The 22,535-nt window shown below is 53.9% G+C and overlaps 2 protein-coding genes across 5 annotated transcripts in view; both read right to left on the minus strand.

The window, feature by feature from the left end:
* ARL5C (ADP ribosylation factor like GTPase 5C) overlaps positions 1-11,019 on the minus strand; it is a 16,741-nt gene extending 5,722 nt beyond the window's left edge. The window contains exons 1-5 of the mRNA XM_017497263.2: positions 10,982-11,019; positions 9,715-9,795; positions 4,975-5,056; positions 2,686-2,869; positions 1,787-1,847 (exon numbers count right to left, since the gene is read on the minus strand). Coding sequence (XP_017352752.2) covers positions 1,787-1,847; positions 2,686-2,869; positions 4,975-5,056; positions 9,715-9,795; positions 10,982-11,019 — 446 coding nt within the window. The remainder of the gene's footprint in view (positions 1-1,786; positions 1,848-2,685; positions 2,870-4,974; positions 5,057-9,714; positions 9,796-10,981) is intronic.
* Positions 10,229-22,535, minus strand: part of CACNB1 (calcium voltage-gated channel auxiliary subunit beta 1) — an 18,687-nt gene continuing 6,380 nt past the window's right edge. For 2 of the 4 annotated variants that reach the window (XM_017497259.2, XM_017497261.2), the window contains 11 exons: positions 21,751-21,873; positions 21,040-21,176; positions 20,743-20,819; positions 20,201-20,355; positions 19,036-19,116; positions 18,575-18,633; positions 18,280-18,389; positions 17,981-18,132; positions 14,437-14,532; positions 13,795-13,980; positions 10,229-12,099 (listed from right to left, as the gene is read on the minus strand). In XM_017497259.2, the coding sequence (XP_017352748.1) occupies positions 11,635-12,099; positions 13,795-13,980; positions 14,437-14,532; positions 17,981-18,132; positions 18,280-18,389; positions 18,575-18,633; positions 19,036-19,116; positions 20,201-20,355; positions 20,743-20,819; positions 21,040-21,176; positions 21,751-21,873 (1,641 nt within the window). In that variant the 3' untranslated portion in view covers positions 10,229-11,634. Of the gene's footprint in view, positions 12,100-13,581; positions 13,981-14,436; positions 14,533-17,980; positions 18,133-18,279; positions 18,390-18,574; positions 18,634-19,035; positions 19,117-19,381; positions 19,402-20,200; positions 20,356-20,742; positions 20,820-21,039; positions 21,177-21,750; positions 21,874-22,535 lie in introns of those variants that run through there. The other 2 variants (XM_017497260.2, XM_017497262.2) reach the window with 2 other exon arrangements.

The raw sequence follows: 22,535 nt of genomic DNA on the forward strand, positions 1-22,535 counted from the left end.
TGGGGTCTCACTATGCTGCCCAGGCTAATCTTGAACTCCTGGCCTTGGGCTCCTGCCAAGAGATCCTCCTGCCTTGGCCTCCCAAAGTGCTGGGATTACAGGCATGAGCCACAGAACCCAGCCTCCTTAAACTTTAATATGCAGTTAAATCACATGAGATTTTTGTTAAAATGCAGGGTCTGACCAGAGAGTCTGGGCTGGGGCCTAGGGTTTTGCATTTCTTTCTCTTTGAGACAGTCTCACTCTGTTGCCCAGGCTGGAGTACAGGCACCGTCACACCTCCCAGGTTCAAGCAATTCTCCTGCCTCAGTGTCTCAAGTGGTTGGGATTACAGGCGCATGCCCCCCACACATGGCTAATTTTTGTAGAAATGGGGTTTTGCCACGTTGGAAACCCCATTTCATGGGCTAGTCTCGAACTCCTGACCTCTAGCGATCCTCCTGTCTTGGTCTCCCAAAGTACTGAGATTACAGGCATAAGTCACCATGCCTAGCCGGTTTTGCATTTTAAGATGGAGTCTCCCTCTGTCACCCAGGCTGGAGTGCAGTGGTGCCATCTCGGCTCACTGCAACCTCCGCCTCCTGGGTTCAAGTGATTCTTCTCCCTCAGCCTCTCCACGAGTAGCTGGGACTACAGGCCCCTGCCACCATGCCCAGCTAATTATTTTTATTTACTTATTTTTTAAGATGGAGTCTCACTCCTGTCACGTAGGCTGAAATGCAGTGGTACAATCTCTGATCACTGCAACCTCCACCTCCCGGGTTCAAGCAATTCTCCTTCCTCAGCCTCCTGATTAGCTGGGATTACAGACATGAGCCACTGCACCAGGCCGTGTGTGTGTGTGTGTGTGTGTGTGTGTGTGTGTGTGTGTGTGTTTAGTAGAGATGAGGTTTCACCATATTGGCCAGACTGGTCTCGAACTCTTGACCTCAGGTGATCCGCCCGCCTCAGCCTCCCAAAGTGCTGGGATTACAGGCTTGAGCCACCGCGCCCGGCCCCAGACCACACTTTGAAATGCAAGAGTTTAGAAAAATGAAACAGACACAGTGAGGGACATCAGAGAGATGCTTTGTTTAAAGTGACATAGAAAACATACACATGCTTTTATATGCAAATAATGCATCCGAAAAGTTACCGCAAACTTACAATAGGAGGAAAACTAGGGGCTACAGTGCAGAAGGAAACTTACTTTTCACTGTGTATTCCTCCATTGTTTGAAATTTTCCTTTATGTATTTTTGAAATCATTTGCCTGTATTACTTTTTCATGAAAAAGCTTGTCCTAAGTAAAGTACTTGGGAGGCTCTAAAATGGGAGCGGTACCACCGTCCAGACAGCGAATACCGGGGAAAGCTTCGATCGGCATTTACTCAGCACCACCCGCCTGTGCCAGGCTTGCTAGACCCGGAGCTACCAGGCCTCATGAGCCTTTGGGTTTGAAGAAGGGGAAGAAAGTTAACAGGCAGAGGGGGTCCGGGTCTGACGCTAGAGGGAGCGAAGCGCAGAGAGGCAGGTTGGGACACTTGGCAGGCCTGGAGCTGAGTTTTGCAGCGTTCCCGAGTAGATGGAGGAAAGCAGTCGGAGCTACAGTTGCCCGTGCGGTGAAGGATTTGTAAGACAGACAGAGGAGCCGCTGTGTTAGGAAGATCCAAGCAGCGTTCCCAGTCACTCCACGGGATTGCAGAGGAGCCCAGGAGCCCCGAGAAGAGCTCCAGTGATTGGTCCCCATGCCTGTCAGTCTGGTGGGAGGCCCAGCCCTCTACCCTCGCCGCCCGAGAGTCCCTTACAACTGGTAGAGAATGGTGGTCTTTCCTGCATTGTCCAGTCCCACGATGATAACCTTGTGTTCTGGAAGCATCGGAGGAAGGGCAGCGTCAGGGCCAAACCCGATGACCAAGGGACTGTGTGCCCCCACCCGACCTCCCAGGAAGGAGAGCGCGCCCCCAGCAGGCTGCGGACCTCCGGCCACCGTACCGCGTCTACTTCCCACCCAGCCCGGACGCCTGCGCCACTCCGGGACCGTAGAAAAAACAGCTGAGCCCCCACCTCCCTTCACATTCTAGAAAAGTGTCTGAAGGGTCCAGGGCTTGCCAAGAGACAGTGTCTGGAGAAAGAGCCGAACATGAAGTCACAATCTCAGGAAACCCGCAGCGGCTCCCCATCCCCGCCGCTGGTGCCGTTTAGTTGGAAGGAAGGAGGCTCGCCTAGCCTTGCGTCCTGGGGCGCACCGAAGCCCGGGGACCCAAGAGGAGCAGGTGGGGACGGGGGCAGGGGTGACCGCCGGGCAGGCAAGGAGCTCCCACACACGACCCTTGGAGCCCGAGGTCCCCCAGTGCGTCCGACCCCAGACCAGAGGCGTCCCAGAAGAGAGCGAGATCAAAGCGTTCGCTTGCATGTTCTGTGCGTCCCTTACCCCGGTTCCCGAAGATGCTCATTAACTTGGCTATCAGCTGTCTCATGGCGCTTCCTGGGCCAGGCAGGTGCAGGAGGACTCAGCGGCCTCTGGAGCGGGGTCGGCCTGGTGCTCGGAGCCCCGCACCCGCCCCGGCCCCCCCGGGGAGGGTCTGGCATGCTTCGTCTATGAAGCTGGGGGAGCCGCATGCCCAGGTCACCAACCAGACCTGGGAACCCTCTGGGACGCTGGCCCTTCACGGGCGCTATAGACATCCCAGTGACTACGAGCTACCTGTCCAGGGCCCGAGAGGTCCAAGGAATAAGGGGTGGGGGAGGGGGTTCCAGCCTCCAGCTCTCCCCACGCCCTTCGAAAACTCCAGGGTTCTCCGGCTGAACTGCTCCACCACCGCAAATAGGGGAGACTCAGCACTGCGCCCGGAACCGGATCCCAGCTCTCCCTCCTCTGAGTGCCATGTCTAGGGCACTAGACTGAAGCAAAACCCCAGGTGACCCACTTTCTGTACCTACCAGCTGTATAAGACAGACGGGGCTCACCAATCGTCTCTGAGCTGAGAGAATATTCCAACCCTCCACAGATCTTCAGTCGGTTCACTAGCGTGGATCTTGTGGGCTTTCTCAAAGTGTGTTCCCTTGGGGAAGGGCAGGGTCTCCCCTTGGTGCTAGGCAACTTCTAGGATAAATCAGTGCTCCTGCAATTCACTGACAAACCCACTGCTCAGGCACAGCTTCCTGACCCCCAAAAGTGGGGAGCATGAGGAGAGATCCTCCATCTGGAGACCCTACAGAGTGGCCCCAGATACCTGGCAGAGGAGTACAGGGGCCAACAGAGAACCAGGAGGCCAGGAGGAGAGAGGGAATCGAAGGGGGAGTTTCTGTACATTTCTTTCTTTGCTTAAGCTGGGAAAAAACAGAAAACAAAAAGAAGTTGAAAAGACAAATCACCCTCTGGCTGCGGGGGTGGTTAACAGGAGATCCAGCCAATACTCCGGGACACCAGCTCCTTCCATCCCACTGCACTGCCCTCCTACAACCTCCACTAAGGTAACAACCCTCCATGAAGGTAACAACCTCTTTTTTATTTTTATTTTTTTGGAGATGGAGTCTTGCTCTGTCACCCAGGCTGGAGTGCAGTGGTGGATCTCAGCTCGCTGCAACCTCCTCCTCCCGGTTTCAAGCAATTCTCCTGCCTCCACCTCCTGAGTAACTGGGATTACAGGTGCCCACCACTATGCCAGGCTAATTTTTGTATTTTTTGTGTGTGTGCATGATGAAGTCTCACTCTGTCATCCAGGCTAGAGTGCAGTAGTGCGTTCTCAGCTCACTGCAACCCCTGCCTCCCAGCTTCAAGTAATTCTCTCTCAGCCTCCTGATTAGCTGAGACTACAGGCACGTGCCACCACACCCAGCTAATTTTTGTATTTTTAGTAGAGACGGGATTTCACCATGTTAGCCAGGCTGGTCTTGAACTCCTGACCTCATGATCCGCCCACCTTGGCCTCTCAAAAGGCTGAGATTACAGGTATGAGCCACCACGTCTGGCCAGTAACAACTCTTTAACTAGTCTCCCTGCCTCTACCTCTCCTTTCCCAGGGCATCCTCCCCCATGGTCCTACTTAACCTTCCGAAAGCACAGCTCAGAGTCTGTAACTCCATCAGCTCATAAACCTTCAATGGCTCCCTATTGCTCAGTGGATTCAGATGAGTCTCCACCTGACGTTCAAGACCCTCCATGAACAGCCCCCACCTGCCTTCGCAGGCTTTTCTCCCCGGCTCTGCATCTATTGCTTCCTGCCCCCACCTGCCCAGCTCTTTCTGACCGTGCCTTTGCTGCTGCATTTCCTCCTTGAGTGCCTTTCACCTTCTCAGAAAGGAGAATGCCTGAGACCTTTTAGCTCCCCTCCATAAAAGCCACCTGCTTCCCCAGCCCTGGCTTGGCTCTCCAGCCACATGGGGCTTCTCCCTACACTGGGATTATAGACGGGCAAGTCTGTTTCCTCCCATCAACTGTGCATCCTAGGACAGGGTTGATATTTTGTTCACCAGCATGTGCCGGCCGCTCCCTGCATGGTCCAGAGTCCGGCACACAGGAGGAATGTGTTGCTGTCAGACAGAATGAGTTAAACTACAGCCTGAGAAATGGCACTTGGAGTATTAAAAAAGGAAGGTGAGGCCGGGCGCGGTGGCTCAAGCCTGTAATCCCAGCACTTTGGGAGGCCGAGGCGGGTGGATCACGAGGTCAAGAGATCGAGACCATCCTGGTCAACATGGTGAAACCCCGTCTCTACTAAAGCTACAAAAAATTAGCTGGGCATGGTGGCGCGTGCCTGTAATCCCAGCTGCTCAGGAGGCTGAGGCAGGAGAATTGCCTGAACCCAGGAGGCGGAGGTTGCGGTGAGCCGAGATCGCGCCATTGCACTCCAGCCTGGGAAACAAGAGCGAAACTCCGTCTCAAAAAAAAAAAAAAAAAAAAAAAAAGGAAGGTGAACACAAGTGTAAGAGGATTGAGGAAGGCTGGGAAGCTTGCAGGAGGAAGAAGGAAAATAGCTCACTAAATACAGACTTGCATCCCACCCAGCTTGGTGCCCAGAGTTAGATGGATAGAGTTGACGGCCAGAGTACATCTGGGCTGATTGCATTTCAGCCTTTGGAGACAAGGAGCTAAGACTGGGGCTGGGGGGTGGGGCACCAAGGGCGCTGAGGGAAGCAGCCTTGTCTTAAGCATTTTACCATCTGTTTCCCAGGGATAGGGGGTTGGGGGAGGAACCTCTGAGTGCATGCTGCCCTCCCCACCTCCTCTTTGCAGAATTGAAAGTGACACTCTGCAAGCCGGAAATACATTCAGTAAACAGAAAAGGAGAGCGGATTTCTCTGAGCATACTCTGGCTCGGGAGGCTGCCTGATTAAAATAAAATACAATAAAATAATTAAAAGAGAAAATAAGAAAATAGAAAAACAGAAGGGAAGATCTGCCTTTGCTTTGAGGCCCAGGATCTGGATCTTAGGAAGCATTCATTCATTTAATCATCAATTTGACAAATACGAGCCAGGAAACACGTGAAGTGACAAAACAGACCCAGTCCAGGTCTTTATATTTTTGTTTTGGTTTGGTTTTTGAGACAGAGTCTCGCTCTGTCGCCCAGGCTGGAGTCCAGGGCAGGATCACAGCTCACTGCAGCCTCAACCTCCCAGGCTCAAGCGATCCTCCCACCTCAGCTTCCCAAGTAGCTGGGACTAGAGGTGCAAGCCACCACTCCCAGCTGATTTTTGTGTTTTGTGTTTTGTGTGTGTGTGTGGTTTGTAATTTTTGCATTTTGTGTCTGTGTGTGTGGTTCTTTTTTTTTTTTTTTTTTTTTTTTTAGAGATGGGTTTTGCCATTGGTCTCAAACTCCTGGACTCAAACAGTCCTCCTGCCTCAGCCTCCAGAAGTGCTGGGATTACAGGCATGAGCCACTGCTCCCAGTCCCAGTCTGGGTTTCTATGGCACTTATGTTCTAGAAGGAGAGACAGATACACACAGGCACACAGACATACACACACAAAAAAAACCTCTGAGAGACAGTGAGTAAGATGGCCTAATTTAGTAGGGAAGCAAGGCACCCTTCTCTGAAGAAGAGATTATTGGAGCTAAGACAAAGTTTTTTTCTAGGATACTGAATTGGGACACCCCCTTGTCCCTGGACCATGGTGGCCTCAGCCTAGTTGACTTTTTTGTAGAACACTGGAAACTTTAGGCCACACCAGGGACCTGGGCTTCTCCCACACCAGCTCATTCTGGAACAGAATCCACTGCAAAGACAGGAGCAGCTAGTCAGGGAAGGAAACGAAGGTCCCAGGTAGGAGGGGTCCCCAGTCCCTCGGTTCCTGCCAGGTCTCAGCTGACCATGGTTGTTGAAATCCTCACATGTTGACAAACACTAACTTGCTGATGGTGTCACCAGAGTTAGTTGAGAGCTTTTGGTTACCAAGAAACAAGAATCTGCCCCCATCTAGAAGTCTCTCCAAGCCAGCTAGAAATGACTTGCCTGCAAGTTCTGAGAAAATGCAATTTCTTTCTTTCTTTCTTTATGAGACGGAGTTTCTCTCTGTTGCCCAGGCTGGAGTTCAGTGGTGCGATCTCAGCTCACTGCAACCTCCACCTCCCGGGTTCAAGCTATTCTCCTGCCTCAGCCTCCCAAGTAGCTGGGATTATAGGCGCCAGCCACCACACCTGGCTAATTTTTGTACTTTTAGTAGAGACGGGGTTTCCGCATGTTTGCCAGGCTGGTCTCAAACTCCTGACCTCAAGTGATCCACCCACCTCGGCCTCCCAAAGTACTGGGATTACAGGTGTGAGCCACCACGCCTGCCTTGCAAATGCAATTTCAAGCAGAAGGCACATGAGACACAGACAGAAATGCATTCAGACCCCCGCTTCCTCCTTCCCAATCCCCAACCCCCACCCTTGCAGAAGCTGATGCATCCTGGGGTAAAGGAATTAGCATTGAACTTGGGGGTCAAAGGCACCACAGAACTTGGCATCCATATATCTGAGTTCAAATCCTTGCCCCATGGCTGTGTAACTGCAGTCAAATAGTTTAACCGCTCTGAACTTTGTAAACTGGAGTTAATAATGCCCGACCTTGATTCAGAACATCAGACTCCACTCCAGACCTCTCTGTGGAGCTCCAGACCATGTACCCAGCTGTCTTTTCCTCTTCTCTCTCTCTCTCTCTCTTTTTTTTTTTTTTTTTTTTTTTTTTTGAGATAGAGTCTCGCTCTGTCACTCAGGCTGGAGTGCAGCGGCGCATTCTCAGTTCACTGCAACTTCCGCCTCCCAGCTTCAAGCAATTCTCCTGCCGCCTCAATTTCTCAAGTAGCTAGGGTTACATGTACCCACCACCACACCCAGGTAATTTTTGTACTTTTAGTAGAGATGAGGTTTCACCATGTTGCCCAGTCTGGTCTTGAATTCCCAACCTCAATTGATCTGCCTACCTGGTCTTCCCAAAGTTCTGGGATTACAGGCATGAGCCACTGTGCCCAGCCTCCTCTTCTCTTCTCGAATGTCCCACAGGCACCTCAAACCCACTTTGACCAAAGATGGACTGATCACTTCTGCCCCTAAATTCTTTGATTTTTTTCATCTGCTTTTGCTCGAAAGACCACCATCAGCAGTCACCTCTCTTTCTCTTTTTTTTTTTTGGAGACAGAGTCTCGCTCCGTCACCTAGGCTGGAGTACAGTGACATGGTCTCAGCTCACCACAGACTCTGCTTCCTGCGTTTAAGTGATTCTCCTGCCTCAGCCTCCAGAGTAGCTGGAGGCCTGTGCCACTGTGCCTGACTAATTTTTGTATTTTTAGTAGAGACAGGGTTTTGCCACATGTTGGCCAGGCTGGTCTTGAACTCCTGACCTCAGGCGATCCGCCTGCCTCGGCCTCCCAAAGTGCTGGGAGCCACCACGCCCGGCCACCTCCCTTTCTCTTATTACCACCTACAATTACTCTCTAAGAGCTCAAGATTCTAATATTTATTTATTTAATTTATTGAGACAGGGCCTCACTTTGTCACCCAGGCTGGAATGCAGCGGTGCGATCATAGCTCACTGCAGCCTTGACTTCCTAGGCTCAAGAGATCCTCCCCACCTCAGCCTTCCTATCACAGCCTCCTGAGTAGCTGCGACTACACACCCAGCTAATTTTTTTTTTTTAAGATGGGGTTTCCCCATGTTGGTCAGGCTGGTCTCGATCTCCTGACCTCAGGTGATCTGCCCACCTCGGCCTCCCAAAGTGCTGGGATTACAATCATAAGCCACCACGCCCAGCCTAATTTTTAAAGTTTTTGTAGAAACGTGGGTCTCACCGTGTTGCATAAAAGAGTCTCAAACTCCTGGGCTCAGGCAGTCCTGCCAGCCCAGCCTCCTAAAGTGCTGGGATGACAGGCCTGAGCCACCACGCCCGGCCATCTGACTGCTAGATGTCTCTGGCCTCTTTACCTCCCTTCTAGTCCCACTGCTGTGGCCTAGGAAAACCCTCCTTTCGCACCTGGATTATCACAGCTGTTTCCAAGCTAGGCCTTCCAATCTATGTGCCAAACTGCTAACAACGCAGTCTTGCTAGTTGCTTACAGTCCTTCCATTTCTGCACACTAGTTTCAGGACAAAGCCCAAACTCCTTAACGTGACTCAAGGCCCACTGTGACCTGCTCCTGCCAACCGTTCTCTGGCCACCACCTTGAGTGCACACTTTGCTGGTGAGGTGCCAAGAACATGTCATGCATGTGTCCTGCTTTCTCTGCCTTGAACACTTCCCCCACTTGTCTGCTAACCATGCTTCTTGACTCTACTTAAGCCTCCCCTCCGCCAGAAAGCCTCAGCTGACCTCCCCAGGTTATGGGACTAACCCCTCTTCCAGGTTCCCACAGTACCCAGTGCTCCCACAGCAGACAGCACATTATACTGTACTGAAATCATCTATGGCCCCTACTTAGACTTGTGCCTGGTACATAGGAGGTGCTCAATAAATGTTTGTTTAAGGAAGAAACACAGGAATGAATGACTGCATAGGAAGACATCGGGAAATACACTATGCTGGAAGGCAGAGACTAGGTGCTCATCAACGTTACCATTGGCTCCCCGGGAACTGGCGTCAACCACTTGACCTCTGGGCCTGCCCAATTCTTCTTTGATCCACTAACTCCTCATCTGTAGGGTCTTGGGGGATGTCTCTTGCCCTCCACACACACACACACACACACACACACACTCATGCACACACATACTCACACTCACACACACACACACTCACTCACACATGTTGGGCCTCAGAACTCAGGTGGTGGACTCAGGAACTCTAGTCCTACAGGGCTATCAGTGCAAAAACAAGAACAAGGGCGGGCGTGGTGGCTCACGCCTGTAATCCCACCACTTTGGGAGGCCAAGTCCGGCAGATCACCTGAGGTCAAGAGCTGAAGCCCAGCCTGGCCAACATGGTTAAACCCCGTCTCTACTAAAAACACACAATTTTGCTGGGCATGGTGACGCACGCCTGTAATCCCAGCTACTTAGATGGCTGAGGCAAGAGAATCACTGGAACCCGGGATGTGGAGGTTGCAGTGAGCTGAGATCGTGCCATTGTACTCCAGCCTGGGAGACAAGAGTAAAACTCTGTCTCAAATTAAAAAAAAAAAAAGAAGAAGAAACAAGAACCAGGAGGGAGGGGAAATACTTTAAGGGTACTGTGTGAGGCAGGACACAGGTGGTTGCAGTAACTGTCAGAAGTCCACATCCTACCAGCTGGGGATAGCAGGGATGGGTCCACTCACCTGCTGACTTTGTCTGGGACTGGCAGAATCCCTGATTTTCTGACCTGCTGCCACAAGTAGTCTGCCTCTCTGCCTCCAAAGCTGGTTAGCAGGGACAAGGGGGGCATTAGTGGAGCCAGAAGCTCAGCCCCTCCCTGTCCCGAGGTGTTGGGGTGCAGCGAGGCCACAAGAGCAGAAAAACAAGCATGTACATTTAAGACATTGCACCAGTGGGTCTAGATCTCACCCACTGAGCAACACCGAGCTTCACACTGCCTCTGGCTCTGCTTGTGGAGAGACAGGTGAGGGGCTCAGGGCCAATGCAGAGCGGGGACTGCCCAAGCAGCTCCTGGCTTGGGCATAATCCGTCAGAGGGCCAAAGTCAAAGGATCATCTCTCCTTTTGAGTCAACGACTCAGGGCACAGCTTCTTCCTGCACCCACCCCTTCAATTCCCCCCACATGTCGGCAGCTCCCAGGTGCCTAGGCTGACGACTATGTGGCAAGGACAAAGAAGCAGGCTTGGGAGGCAGTCACAAAGGACAGGACAGTGGTTTTATATATGGCAAAATACTTCTCCTAGGGGAGTACAGACAAATATAGACAGACAGATGGGGGCACAGGACACCAGACAGGGAGGGGGAGAGGGTGGGCAGTGGTGTCATCTAATCAGTAAGTAGAAGCTGCACCCCACCCCCCGGGGGAGGGTGGGACATTGGCACAGGAGGTGGCGAGACAGGCATGAGGTGCCCATCCCTGAGGCGGGCAGCCGGGCAGGGCCCAGTCCTTGTTGGCACAGTCGGCTCTCTCTGGCCCAGCTGGGATGCTGGGGAGGGGCAGGGCTGCTGGGCTATAGGGATGCCGAGGCAGAGGGTTGCCCCAGGGGAGAGGGGGTACCAAGGCCTCTCCTGGGGGAAGTGGACATGGGTAACAGAATCACAAGAGGCAAATACAGAGCAGCAACAGCAGCAGCCAAGCCCCCCAGAGGAGATCCAAGGTCCCAAGGCAACCCCTGGGGTGGTGGTCACCTCTTGGGCACCAACCCACGGGTCCTCTCCCCTGGGGCCTCAGGGTGAGGGTGAAGGAGCAATTTTTTGGTTTAAAATGAGGCGGACCAGAGTGTTCCATGGGCTCCACACCCAGGCGGCACAGGGGTGGGGCTCAGATGCAGAGGGGCCCCTCTTCTAATGGCAGCAGGCAAGGGGTGTTGGAGGCCAAGCTCATTCCTGGGGTAGGCGAAGGCTGAGGCATGGAGGTGGGGGTGGGGAGCAGCGTCTCAGGCTACCCACTCTTCAGGGTTCTGGGCCCTGGACGTTGCCATGGCCATGGAGGTTAGAGGGTGCTGTGTCTGATGCCTGCCAGCTTCCACCCAGAACCCTCCCCGAGACAAGCTCCCCATGGGGTGCCCATGCTGTAGCTTTCACTGACCAGACGATGCTGCCAGGAAGCTGGGAGGATGGGGCAGGCAGGGAGGGACCCTGGATCTGGGGTCTGGGGAAGAGAGCCCCCTGGGAAAGAATCTGTGGCCTCCCTCTCCAGGAAAAGCGCCCAGCCCTTCCCCCATACTGCAGCCTGGGAGAAGGGTCATCCCGCTTAGGACCGTCACTGAGGGCCCCGAGGAGAAAGAGTTCAGGAAGTGCACCTTTTCTTTAGGAGGGTGAGGGAGGAGAGCCCCTTAAGATGGGAGAAAGGGGACACTTCAGAAAGGTGGGTATCCGCCATCCATTCGCAACAGGCAGGTAAAAACCGACAGCTGGGGCTTAAGGGCCACCCGGGAGCTGGGATGATAGATAACACCGGAGAAACCCCAAGCTTTGAGCAAGGCATCTGAAAGGAGGGCGACAGCGCCCCCTGGAGGCGGATACATGTCGAGTGTGAGCCCCTCGCTCCCTCCCCTCCCCCGGGCTCAGGGCCCTTCCTCCCGCCGCGTGGCCCCTGCCCCTCAGCGGATGTAGACGCCTCGTCCCCAGCCCTCCAGCTCATTCTTGTTGCGCCCCAACACTGGACCCCCACCCTCAGCGCAGTAGCGGGCCTTATTCCGGCCCCGGTTCCGGTTGTCGGTCAGCTCTTCCTCATAGTCTTCTTCCTCGTCCTCCCAGGATCCCTGTCGGGCTGGGGGGGTGCCGCCTCCTGCAGGGTCTCCGAGCCCTGGCCCCTCTGAGGGGTCAGTCTCCATGTCCACACATGAGTCTCCCAGCTCCGTGTAGGCAGAGTTTCGGCTGCCGGGGGTGTCGGCATCAAAAGTGTCTTGGCGGGACAGTGCCCGCAGCGTGCCCGCCCGGCCTGGTGGGTGGCTGCTGGGGTAAAGGCCTGGGGGCTGGCCCAGCTCCCCTGGGTACTCGTGCACGCTGCCGTGCTCCCCGGTGGCCCGTTCCAGCGGCTGGTCCCCGGAAGCAAGGTAGGGTCCCTGGTTAGCAGACGGACATCACACACCATGCAGATCAGGCAGGGGTGAGAAGAACACAACAAAGCAAGGCAGGTTAGTGACAGCACGAAGACGGCTGGCCTGGGTGAAGGAGGGTGCTGGCTCTAGGGAGGGGCCCCGGGGACAAATGGCTCTGGAGCCCAGCCAGAGGACAGACCTCAGGCCATTCGTTCCTCTCTCCGGACAGGGGACACCTGACCTTCAACAGATGTGAGGACACAGGAACTCTCAGGGCAACCATGGCCGACAGCCGTGAGCCATGAGTCACCACTTCCTCGGTGCGTGTCATTAATGCTACTTGGGGTTAATCATCATTAACAGCTAAGTACTGCCACTCATTAGTGGCTGATTGGGTTAGTCATTGCCTTCAGTTTTCCAAATATATTAACAGGAGATTTCAGCTCAAACCTGCTGACCCTAGCTTCAAATCACGAGACCCCAATCTCAGGCTTCCAGAACCCCATGCTTCTCCCACCATTCCCTAGGCAGATGACACCATCTCCAAGGCTGATGGGATTCCTCCCCTGGCCCCAACAAGGACTCAAAGCAGCAAGCTGGGGAAGGCTGCTGGGTCTCCCCCTCCTACTGAAGATGAAGAGGTGGCTCAGTGTCCTCATCACCAAATGTCTTGTGGCAGTGGGGCACAAGAGAGGTTCCAGTCCCTCCCCCGCCACTTCAAGCTGTGTGATCCTGAGCAAACGGTTCCCCTCTCTGTGGCCTCATTTCTTGGTTGTAGTTTGATGGGGCTTAGACCTGAGCAGCAGTTTCCAAACTGTTGCCTGGAGATCTGGGGTGGGGTGGGGAGGGCACAGAAGTGCTTCAGGGGTCCCCATGGAGGTGGAGGGGAGGCCATTCTCCTGGCTTCCTCATAGGGCAGAGCAAGGATGCATTATCTACATCCTCAGCTTCCACATAAGATTCATTGAACAAATGGGCTGTGTTGCTGAAAACGAATTTGAAAGCTACAGTCTAGAATGATTTCATGGGTTTCTTCTGACTCTCACCTAGAACCTTATACTTAATGGTGTGGAATCAAGAGACAGGCTGTGGCTTGCTCCGGAGGAGGGCGAGGCAGGCTGGGCTCCCATGGGAGGGCCTTTCCTGGACTCTTTAACTGGGAGAATGGTGGAAGGTTCCGCATCAAGTTATAGAAGATCCCACATTCTGGGTCCCTCTTGAGGGGCCTTGAGGAGTCAGGGTTCCAGGGAGGGAGAGTCCAGGTTTAATAGGGAGAGTCAGCCCTCCTGGCTCTGAGGGCCCCTGCTCTGTTGGGTCTAAACAGGGTGTGGAGTCCAGCGAATGAGTGTACCAGTCTACCTCGCACGTCCTTCCTAGCCCCTTGCCTTAAAAGGGCCCCCATCAGGCCTGAGATCCAGCGGGCAACAGATGCGGTCCTATGGCACCAGGCCCAGGAAGCCAGCACCAGAAGCCCCAGACCCATCAAAAACCACAGACACCAGAAGCTGCCACTCATCACATTTTTTACAAAATAAAGCTCTTCCCTTCCTCCTCCATGTTCCCTGTACTCCAGTTCTGACCCCTGAGCGGGAGGGAAGACGGGCAGGGCACCCACTACATGGCGTGTTCCTGCTCCTGGGGCACCGCGCTGCCCCGCTGCGAGGACTCCAGCCCGCCCCAGAAGCTGAGGTTTCTCCTGAGCGAGGTGAGCACCTGTACCTGGAGGTTGGAGACAGGGGCAGGGCTGGCAGCCAGGGCTGCGGTAGCCATGGTGCGGTTCAGCAGCGGGTTGGGTGGCGTGCTGCTGGGCGGGTGTGTGGCCTTCCAATAGGCTTCCAAGTACTCTGCCAGGTGCTCGCAGGCATCCTCCAACTGGTTCTCGTCCAGGATGATGTCAAACATTTCCTGTGGAGGCGGGGTTAGGGGACGGGGCTGGGATGAGTGGGGCGTGGCCAAGGGGGTTGAGGGTGTGGCCTGGGTGCAGTGGGTAGAGTCAAGGGATTGAAGGACAAGGTTAAAAAGAGGCCTCTGGATGTGGAAGAAGGGAAGGAGGGCTCTCAGATGTACAGATTAGCAGAACTGCAAGCCGTTTTGGCACTCTGTCCAACTCCCTCATTCTAAAGATAAGGCAACCAAGGCTGGAGAGAGGGCTTGACTCTCCACAGAAAGGGTGCTTCTGGGGCTTGAACCCAGTCCTCGACTGACAGACCTGCGCTCCTCCCGGAAGACCAGTCTGCACCTACGGGCCTGACCCAGGTGTTCCTGGTCACTCTGTCTCTCGTGCAGGCCAGAGGAAACCAGGACGACCCAAGTGCCCTCCCTCGCTCCCTCCCTTCCCTTCCCCAGGATCTTGGCACTCACAGGGGGGCACTGTGCCAGCTTTTCCGAGGCTGCTATTTGGACGTTGAGGTGTTTGGACTGAGACTTCCCTCGGGACTTGATGAGCCTCTGAAGTACCTGGTTTGCAGAGGGACAAAAGGAAGAGGAGCTAGAGAGACTCAGGCAATGCACCCAGTCAGAGAGGCAGGTCCTGGTTGCATCAGCATGGAGAGCGAGTGTTAGGGCCCTTGAATGCTCCATAACTCTCAGCCCTGGGCACCCCTGCAGAAGGGACCTCAGCAGCCCTGTGTCTACCCTATGCAATGCTCAGGCTCTCTCCTGGTCTCATGTCCGCCTTCCTTAGGGGCTACAAGGGTAGTGATTCTCCTTCCCAACTTCTCTAACCTTGTTATAGGCCTGCCCACCCTCCATTTTTAAATTTATTTTATTTTTTAATAAGTGTTGCTTATTAAATAACTTTTAATAAGTTTTGCTCTGTCACCCAAGCTGGAGTGCAATGGTACGATCTTGGCTGACCTCAACCTCCGCCTCCCGGATTCTCCTGCCTCAACCTCCCAAGTAGCTGGGATTATAGGCGCCCACCACCACACCCAGCTAATTTTTTTGTAATTTTTTTTGTATTTTTAGTAGAGACGGGGTTTTGCCATGTGGTCTTAAACTGATGACTTCAGGTGATCTGCCCATCTCGGCCTCACAAAGTGCTGGGATTACAGGCTTGAGCCACCACACCTGGCCTTTTTTATTTTAGAGGCTGGTTCTCGCTCTGTCGCCCAGGCTGAAGTGCAGCGGCGTGCTCATAGTTCACTATACCCTGGGCTCAAGCAAGCCTCCAGCCTAGCCTCCTGAGTAACTAGGGCTACAGGCACATGCCACTATACTCCGCTTTTTAAAAATTTTTTATAGAAACAGGGTCTTATTACGTTACCCAGGCTGGTCTCAAACTCCTGGCCTCAAGTGATCTGCTTGCCTCAGCCTCTCAAAGTGCTGGGATTATAGGCATGAGCCACTGAGCCAGCCACACCCTCCATATTAACAACAGTAAAACAGTCTTCCTGTGTGGGGCACTTGCCACAGACCAGCATTATTCTGTGCTTTTCACACATGGAGTCAGCCCTGACAACGATCCTGTCAGCTAGCTACTATTAGTATTCTCATCTCAACGACGACAACAATTATAATAATGCAAAACCTGGAGCTAATCATGAGGAACGATCCCACAAACGCACACGGAGGGACAGGCGGTCTATAAAATAGCTGACCTGTACTCTCCCTAAACATCAGTGTCGTGAAAAATCAAGAAAGGCTGGGGAACCCTTCCAGATTAAAGAAAACTAGGCCAGGCGTGGTAATTCAGCACTTTGGGCGGCTGAGGTGTGAGCCCAGGAGTTTGAGGCCAGCCTGGGCAACCTGGCGAAATCCCATCTCTAGAAAAAAAATATAAAACTTAACCAGGTGTGATGGTGTGCACCTGTGGTCTCAGCTACGAAGGAAGCTGAGGTACGAGGATTCCTTGAGCCCAAGAGGTTGACTGTGAGCCGAGATCACCGAGCACGGTGGCTCATGCCTGTTATGCAGCACTTTGGGAGGCTGAGGCAGGTGGATCACCTGTGGCCAGGAGTTCAAGACCAGCGTGGCCAACATGGTGAAACCCTGTCTCTGCTAAAAAATAACAGTAAAACATTAGCTGGGCATGGTGGCACACACCTGTAGTCCCAGCTACTCTGAAGGCTGAGACATGAAATCACTTGAACTCGGGAGGCAGAGGTTGAGGTGAGCCGAGATCCTGCCACTGCACTCCAGCCTGGGCAACAGAACAAGACTCTGTCTTTGAAAAAAAAAAAAAAAAAAAAGTCACCTGGGCATGGTGGCTCAGACCTGTAATCCCAGCACTTTAGGAGGACTAGGTCAGGAGTTTGAGACCAGCCTGACCAACATGGTGAAACTCCGTCTCTACTAAAAATACAAAAATTAGCCGGACGTGGTGATGCATGTCTGTAATCCCAGCTACTCAGGAGGCTGAGGCAGGAGAATCGCTTGAACCTAGGAGGCAGAGGTTGCAGTGAGCAGAGATCATGCCACTACACTCCAGCCTGGGCAGCAGAGCGAGATTCTGTCTCAAAAAAAAAAAATAAAAGTCCACACATGATCCTGGATTGGTTCCTGGATTGGGGGAAATGCTGCCATAAAGGGCATTCTATGCCAGGCGCGGTGGCTCACACCTGTCATCCCAGCCGTTTGGGAGGCAGAGGCGGGTGGATCCCCTGAGGTCAGGAGTTTTAGACCAGCCTGGCCAACACAGTAAAACCCCATCACTATTTAAATACAAAAATTAGCTGGGCATGGTGGCAGGTTCCTGTAATCCCAGCTACTCAGGAGGCTAAGGTAGGAAAATTGCTTGAACCCAGGAGGCAGAAGTTGCAGTGAGCCAAGATCACATCACTGTACTCCAGCCTGGGCAACAGAGTGAGACTCTATCTCAAAAAAAAAAAAAAAAAAAAAAAAAAGGTTCAGTAACTGGTCTAGGGAGCTGACCTCATGGGATGCAATCATGGGATGATAATGGTTACCATGACTGGCTGCCATCATAAATCAGAGAATATACTGGGCTCCTTACAGCAATCTGCTCAACAATAACACAAGAGAGGGATTATAACCCCACTCTATAGGTGAGGAAATGGAGGATCAGAGGCTAAATAATCCCCCCAAGATCCAAGTTCAGTAAGAAAAAACCAACATCAATAAATAAATACGTAAACCAATCAAAGCTAGAATTTTAAGACCATGCTGTCTTCTGACTTCAAATCCTTCACCTCAACTCTTCCTCCATGCTTCTCAGATCCCCACTGGCATCTAGAAGGGAAAGTTAATGGTGCTACAATACAACCAAGAAGTAAGGCAGCCTTCCTACCGATTTCCCCGCCATCAAAGTCCAAATGAGGACACTGCAGCCAAAAGGGCTGATACCAAGAGAGGAAAGCAGCCTGGGCAACACAGCTAGACCCCATCTCTAAAACATAAAAATAAAAATATTAGCCAGGCATGGTGGGGGACACCTGCAGTCCCAGCTACTTGGGAGGCAGAGGTGGGAGGATTGCTTTAGCCCAGGAGGCACAGGCTACATTAACCATGATCGCACTACTGCATTCCAGCCTGGGTGACAGAGCGTGACCCTGACTTGAAAAAAGAAAAGAAGAAGAAGAAGAAAGGAAGATCTCCCAGCTGCCAAGTAGCTGGGTGGCACTGGAACAAAAGCACAGAATTCTTTCGGTCCCGGGCAGGGAGGTCAATCAGAGCGGAGGCAGGGGACTGGGCTGCATGACCCTAATAATAGTGAATAATAGCTAACATGTTGTATCAGACCATTTGCTAAGTGCTGTACATTCATACGAGGTTGAAACACTTGACAATACAACAGAGCTTTAAAGAGAAGGAAACTTAAGATGTGGGCAGATTAAGTCACACAGTTAGTAAGCAGTGGAGCTGGGATTTAATCCCAAGCAACCCAACTCCAGAGCACTCATTTTAAACCACACTGTCCCGGCCAGGGTCAGGCTCCTGCACCTACCTTGGGAGAGGTGATCTTGATGTAAACAATGATGGGGGCCAGTGAGGTCTTGGACAGCTGGGCTGGGTGATTGATGGTGTCAGCATCCAAAGCGACCAACTGAAGGGTCCGGGCCAGCTCGAAGATTCGCTCGATTTCACTCTGCACCTCAGCTGGGGGCAGGGAGTCATGTGGATGGGGGAATGTCAGGCTGCCTCCCAGGAGGTGGGAGGTGGAGGGAACTCTTCTAGAGATGGTCCCGCCCACTACCTCCCACCCCTCCCACGTCCAGGGAGTAAAGACGGCAGGCGTGGGCTCACCCAGGCTGGAGCGTGTGTTGGAACGCTCAATGATGATGTGCTTGCTGGGGTTGTTGAGAACTGAGCGCTTAGCCAGGGAAATGTCTGCCGTCACACGAGTGATGGAGATCCTGGGGAATGGGGCAAGAGGGGAGTCAGGGGTCAGGGTGGGCTGCAATGCCCTGCCCACTCCCCAGTTCCAGGACCGCCTTCCGTTCCTCAGTCCAAGAGTGTCAGGACTGTGATTCGAAGCATCCTGCCCACCCCAGCAGTAGAGAGCCACGACAGGTGTAGGAAGCAGCTCCCGGTGTCTTACCTGCCATCAAACCGATGCTTCAAGAAGTCAAATAAGGCTTTCTGCATCATGTCTGTAACCTGGGGGGTGGAGGTTTGTGGGGAGGGGTGGAGGAGAAAGCAAGCATTTAAAGCCACTCAGAGTCTAAGCAGCTGGGTATTTGTACCCTCATGTTCCACTTTCTTCTGAACAGGTCTCTATGGAGGATGGTGGGTGGGGGTCTGGGTCTGGGTCTGAGGGGTCTCCATTGGGATCTCTGATTCCAAAGATCCCTGTAAGTGGCATCTCTGGGGGTTTCTTTGGGGGACCAGGCTCCTCTGTGTGGGTCTTCCCATGGGCTGGGCCCCCTGGGGGTTTTCTCTGAAGGTCTGTAGCCCGCGGGGGAGGATGCCCTGGGGATCTGGATCCTTCTAGGGGATGTCTCTGGGGTCTGAAGATCTTTCTATGGCCCCTCTGTGTCCACTCCCTCTAGGGGGTCCTACCTCATAGCCCTTGAGCGACGGTCCCACCAGGATGATGGGCCTCATGGAAGGCACCACGTCATAGGGGGGCACATGCTCTGTCTGGTGGGGAAGCAGGGAGGGGAAACCCCAGAGTGGAGATGACATCAGATCCTCTCCCCCAGACTCCAGGCTCCCCCATGCAGCCTTCCCCCGCCCTTGTCCCAGAGCCCAGATGTGGGGATCAGGGTGGGGGTGGGGAGGGATGGCCAGGGAGAACCAGGAAGGGTGGGTGAAATGGGGGGGCAGATATGGGAACGGGTGTTAGAAGGTCCCCTAGCTCATCCCAGGGAGTGGGGAGGAGGACACAGAAAGCTGTGATACTCACCGACTTCTGCTTCTGTTTGGCTGGATCCAGAGATTGCCAAGAGAGGGAGGGGGAGGAGAGAGGGAAGGGGACCCAGGCAGGGGCAGAGGGCAAGGCAGGAGCCAGGACAAGAGAGGGTGGGAGAGCCAGGCAGACGAGGAGAGATAACAGGGCATGCGTGTTAGTGACAGACAGAGCCAGAGAGGGGGAAGGGGACCCCACACCAAGGGGGAGCCAGAGATGGCCCTGGATCAGGGCTGGGGGCAGGACTGACAGTCAGTCCAGCAGATGTTGGACTATTCAGACATACCCTACCCTCTTCTGGGTCTTGGAAAAGAACTGGAGAGGGTGGCAGCCCCTACACTCATGCCCATCTTCTGCCCCCAATGCATGCCAACCTGCCCATTTTCAGGGTTCCCTTAACTGTCTTGCTCTGCAGCCAGCAGAGCCCCCACCCACTATGGGCCCACCCAGAGAGTCAAAAAAGGGCAAAGAAGGAATGCCATCCTGTTCCCTGCTTCACATGCTGGGTGCCAATACCAGAACACGCCACTGGGATTGAGAGTAGAGGTCAGGGTCCATGACCACCAGACCCTGCTGCCCCAGGTGTGGGGGAGCAACCTTCCAAGGGCAAGAACTACTCCTTCCCGGAGATGGGGCCAGGGTGGAGTTGTGTGTGGAGAGGGATGTGCCCACGCTACCCTTCCCTCCACCTCAGCAGGAAGCCCTGATGCCCACAGAACAGGCTAGTACCACATCTGAATCGATTACAACCCCATCCCTCCACCAAAGCGCTGGCCCTGACTCCCCCACCTCTTGCAAGAACCCAGCGAGAATTACCTTCTTAAAGAAGGGGATGCGTTTGCCATGGGGTGGCGGGGTGGTGACACTGCTAACACTAGTCTTGGCAGAGCCACTCTGCTCAGCAAGCTCGGCCTCTTCCTCCTCTAACTCTAGGGGGTCTAGTTCAAAGGCTAAGTTAGTCACTTCGTTACCTGGACCGGAGAGTCAGGAGAGAGGGAGGAGGGAGGCGAGGTGGGGAGAAGGAGTGAGATGACCGTGGAGACACAAGTACAGAACGCAGGGATGGGGATGGGGAAAAAAGAAAGAAGAAGAGGTGAATGGAACAGGGCTGGGAGAAATGAATGGGGGTGGGGCAGGGGAATCAGGCAGAGAGATGGAGCTACCAAAGAAAGGGGAGAGGAGAGACATGACAGGCCCAGCTTGGGGGTACCCTACTCTTCACAGAGGGGGACTCTGCATGTGTCTGGGTGACACAGGATTGGGTGCTTCCTACTGCAGGGAAATGAGGAGTCAGGGAGTGGGGAGAACACCCTACCCAGGAGCTCCTCCCCAGCCCCCTGCATGGCGATGGCTCTTACCACTGGCAGGGGGCGTGGGGCGGCGGGTGCCAGTCACCACATCTCCCAGACTGGAAGTGGAGTTATCACCTGATTTGCTGTGTGGGCAGAGAAAAATGGAGCTTGTGAGCAAAGAGGTAGGGGTGGGGGTCTCATCCCCTCATAGGCGGCACCCCCGGAGGTGCTCCAGCCCCACTGGTGACACCACAGGCAGCTCTGTGCCCTCAGGGCCAGGGGCCACCATGGAGGCCTAGTCCAGGCTGTGCGTGTGGCCTCTGGTGGGGTTGGCAGCCCCCCTCCCGCACCCTACCCAGACACCTGGAGCTTAGGCGGTTCTGGCGCAGCTTCTGTTCTTGCAGCAGGCGAAGGCTGTCCAGTTTCACGGGGCTGGGGATGAAGCCAACCTCACAGCCCTCCTTCACTAGCCGCCCGATCCACCAGTCATTATTGTATTTCTGCAAAGAACATGGCAGGTGGGTGGAAAGACCAAGAGGGAAACTGGAGGGGCCAGCTAGCAGTCACTCTCCAGGGGAACCACGCAGACTCGCCTCCCTCCCCAGGGGTGGCAGGTGAGGGGAACAGGTGAGGGTACCCTCAAAGATCCCCAGACCTGGCACCAGCCTCTGAATAGAGCTGCCAATTCTCAGGACAACTCTGAGACCAGCATGCTGTCTGGCCAACGACCACCCAGCCGCCCAGCCCAACACAATTCTAAGGGTCCTTTTTCTCCCCATGTGCCCAGCCTACTCTAGAAAGGCCACTGGAGTAAATGCAGGCACCAACATGTCCTGGGCACACCACCACGCCAGTTCAGGCCCCCCAACACACCCTCTCAACAACCTTTGACCTAAGCATTACCACCCTATTTTTCCAGTAGAAAACTAAGAGGCTCAGAGAGGTGAAGAGATGTGTCTAAGGTCACACAGCAGATTCACCCCGGCTCTTCTTGGCTCAGAAGCCTTTGGTCCACTAGCACTCTGGCTGCCTGTCTCCTGGCACCCACTCCCTGGCCTCCCTCCAGATACCCACCTCCTTGATGTGCAGGAAGTCTTTGGGCTCGAAGGTGATGGCCACTCCCTGCACGGGCACCTCATCCCCTGGAGATGGATTGTAGCCAACATTTGTCCGCACAGCAAATGCCACCGGCTTGGTCTAGAGGAAGCACACAGAGGAGGATGGCAACTAGAGGGTAAACCACAATGTAATGTATAACTTCCTGACGGGGTGGTGGTTACTTGGATACGTGTTTTGTAATTGTTCATTATAATGTATATGGACACGCCCAGCACTTTGGGAGGCTAAGGCAGGTGGATCACCTGAGGTCAGGAGTCCAAAACCAGCCTAACCAACATGGTGAAACTCCGTCTCTACTAAAAATACAAAATGAGGCGGGCATAGTGGCGTGTGCCTGTAATCCCAGCTATTTGGGAGGCTGAGGCAGAAGAATCGCTTGAACCTAGGAGGCGGAGGTTGCAGTGAGCTGAGATCGTGTCACTGCACTCCCGCCCGGGTAACAGAACAAGACTCCATCTCAAAACAACAACAACAACAAAATGTATACTGATACTTTGGGAGGCCAAGGTAGGTAGATCACTTGAGACCAGGGGTTTGAGACCAGCCTGGCCAATATGGTGAAATGCCGTCTCTACTAAAAATACAAAAATTAGACGGGCGCCGTGGCAGGCACCTGTAATCCCAGCCATTTGGGAGGCCGAGGCAGGAAAATCACTTTAATGTGGAAGGCTCAGGTTGCAGTGAGCTGAGATCGCGCCACTGCACTCCAGCCTGGGTGACAGAGTGAGACTTCGTCAACA

The sequence above is a fragment of the Cebus imitator genome, unplaced genomic scaffold (assembly GCF_001604975.1).
Source record: "Cebus imitator isolate Cc_AM_T3 unplaced genomic scaffold, Cebus_imitator-1.0 Scaffold228, whole genome shotgun sequence".
Lineage (NCBI taxonomy): Eukaryota > Metazoa > Chordata > Mammalia > Primates > Cebidae > Cebus > Cebus imitator.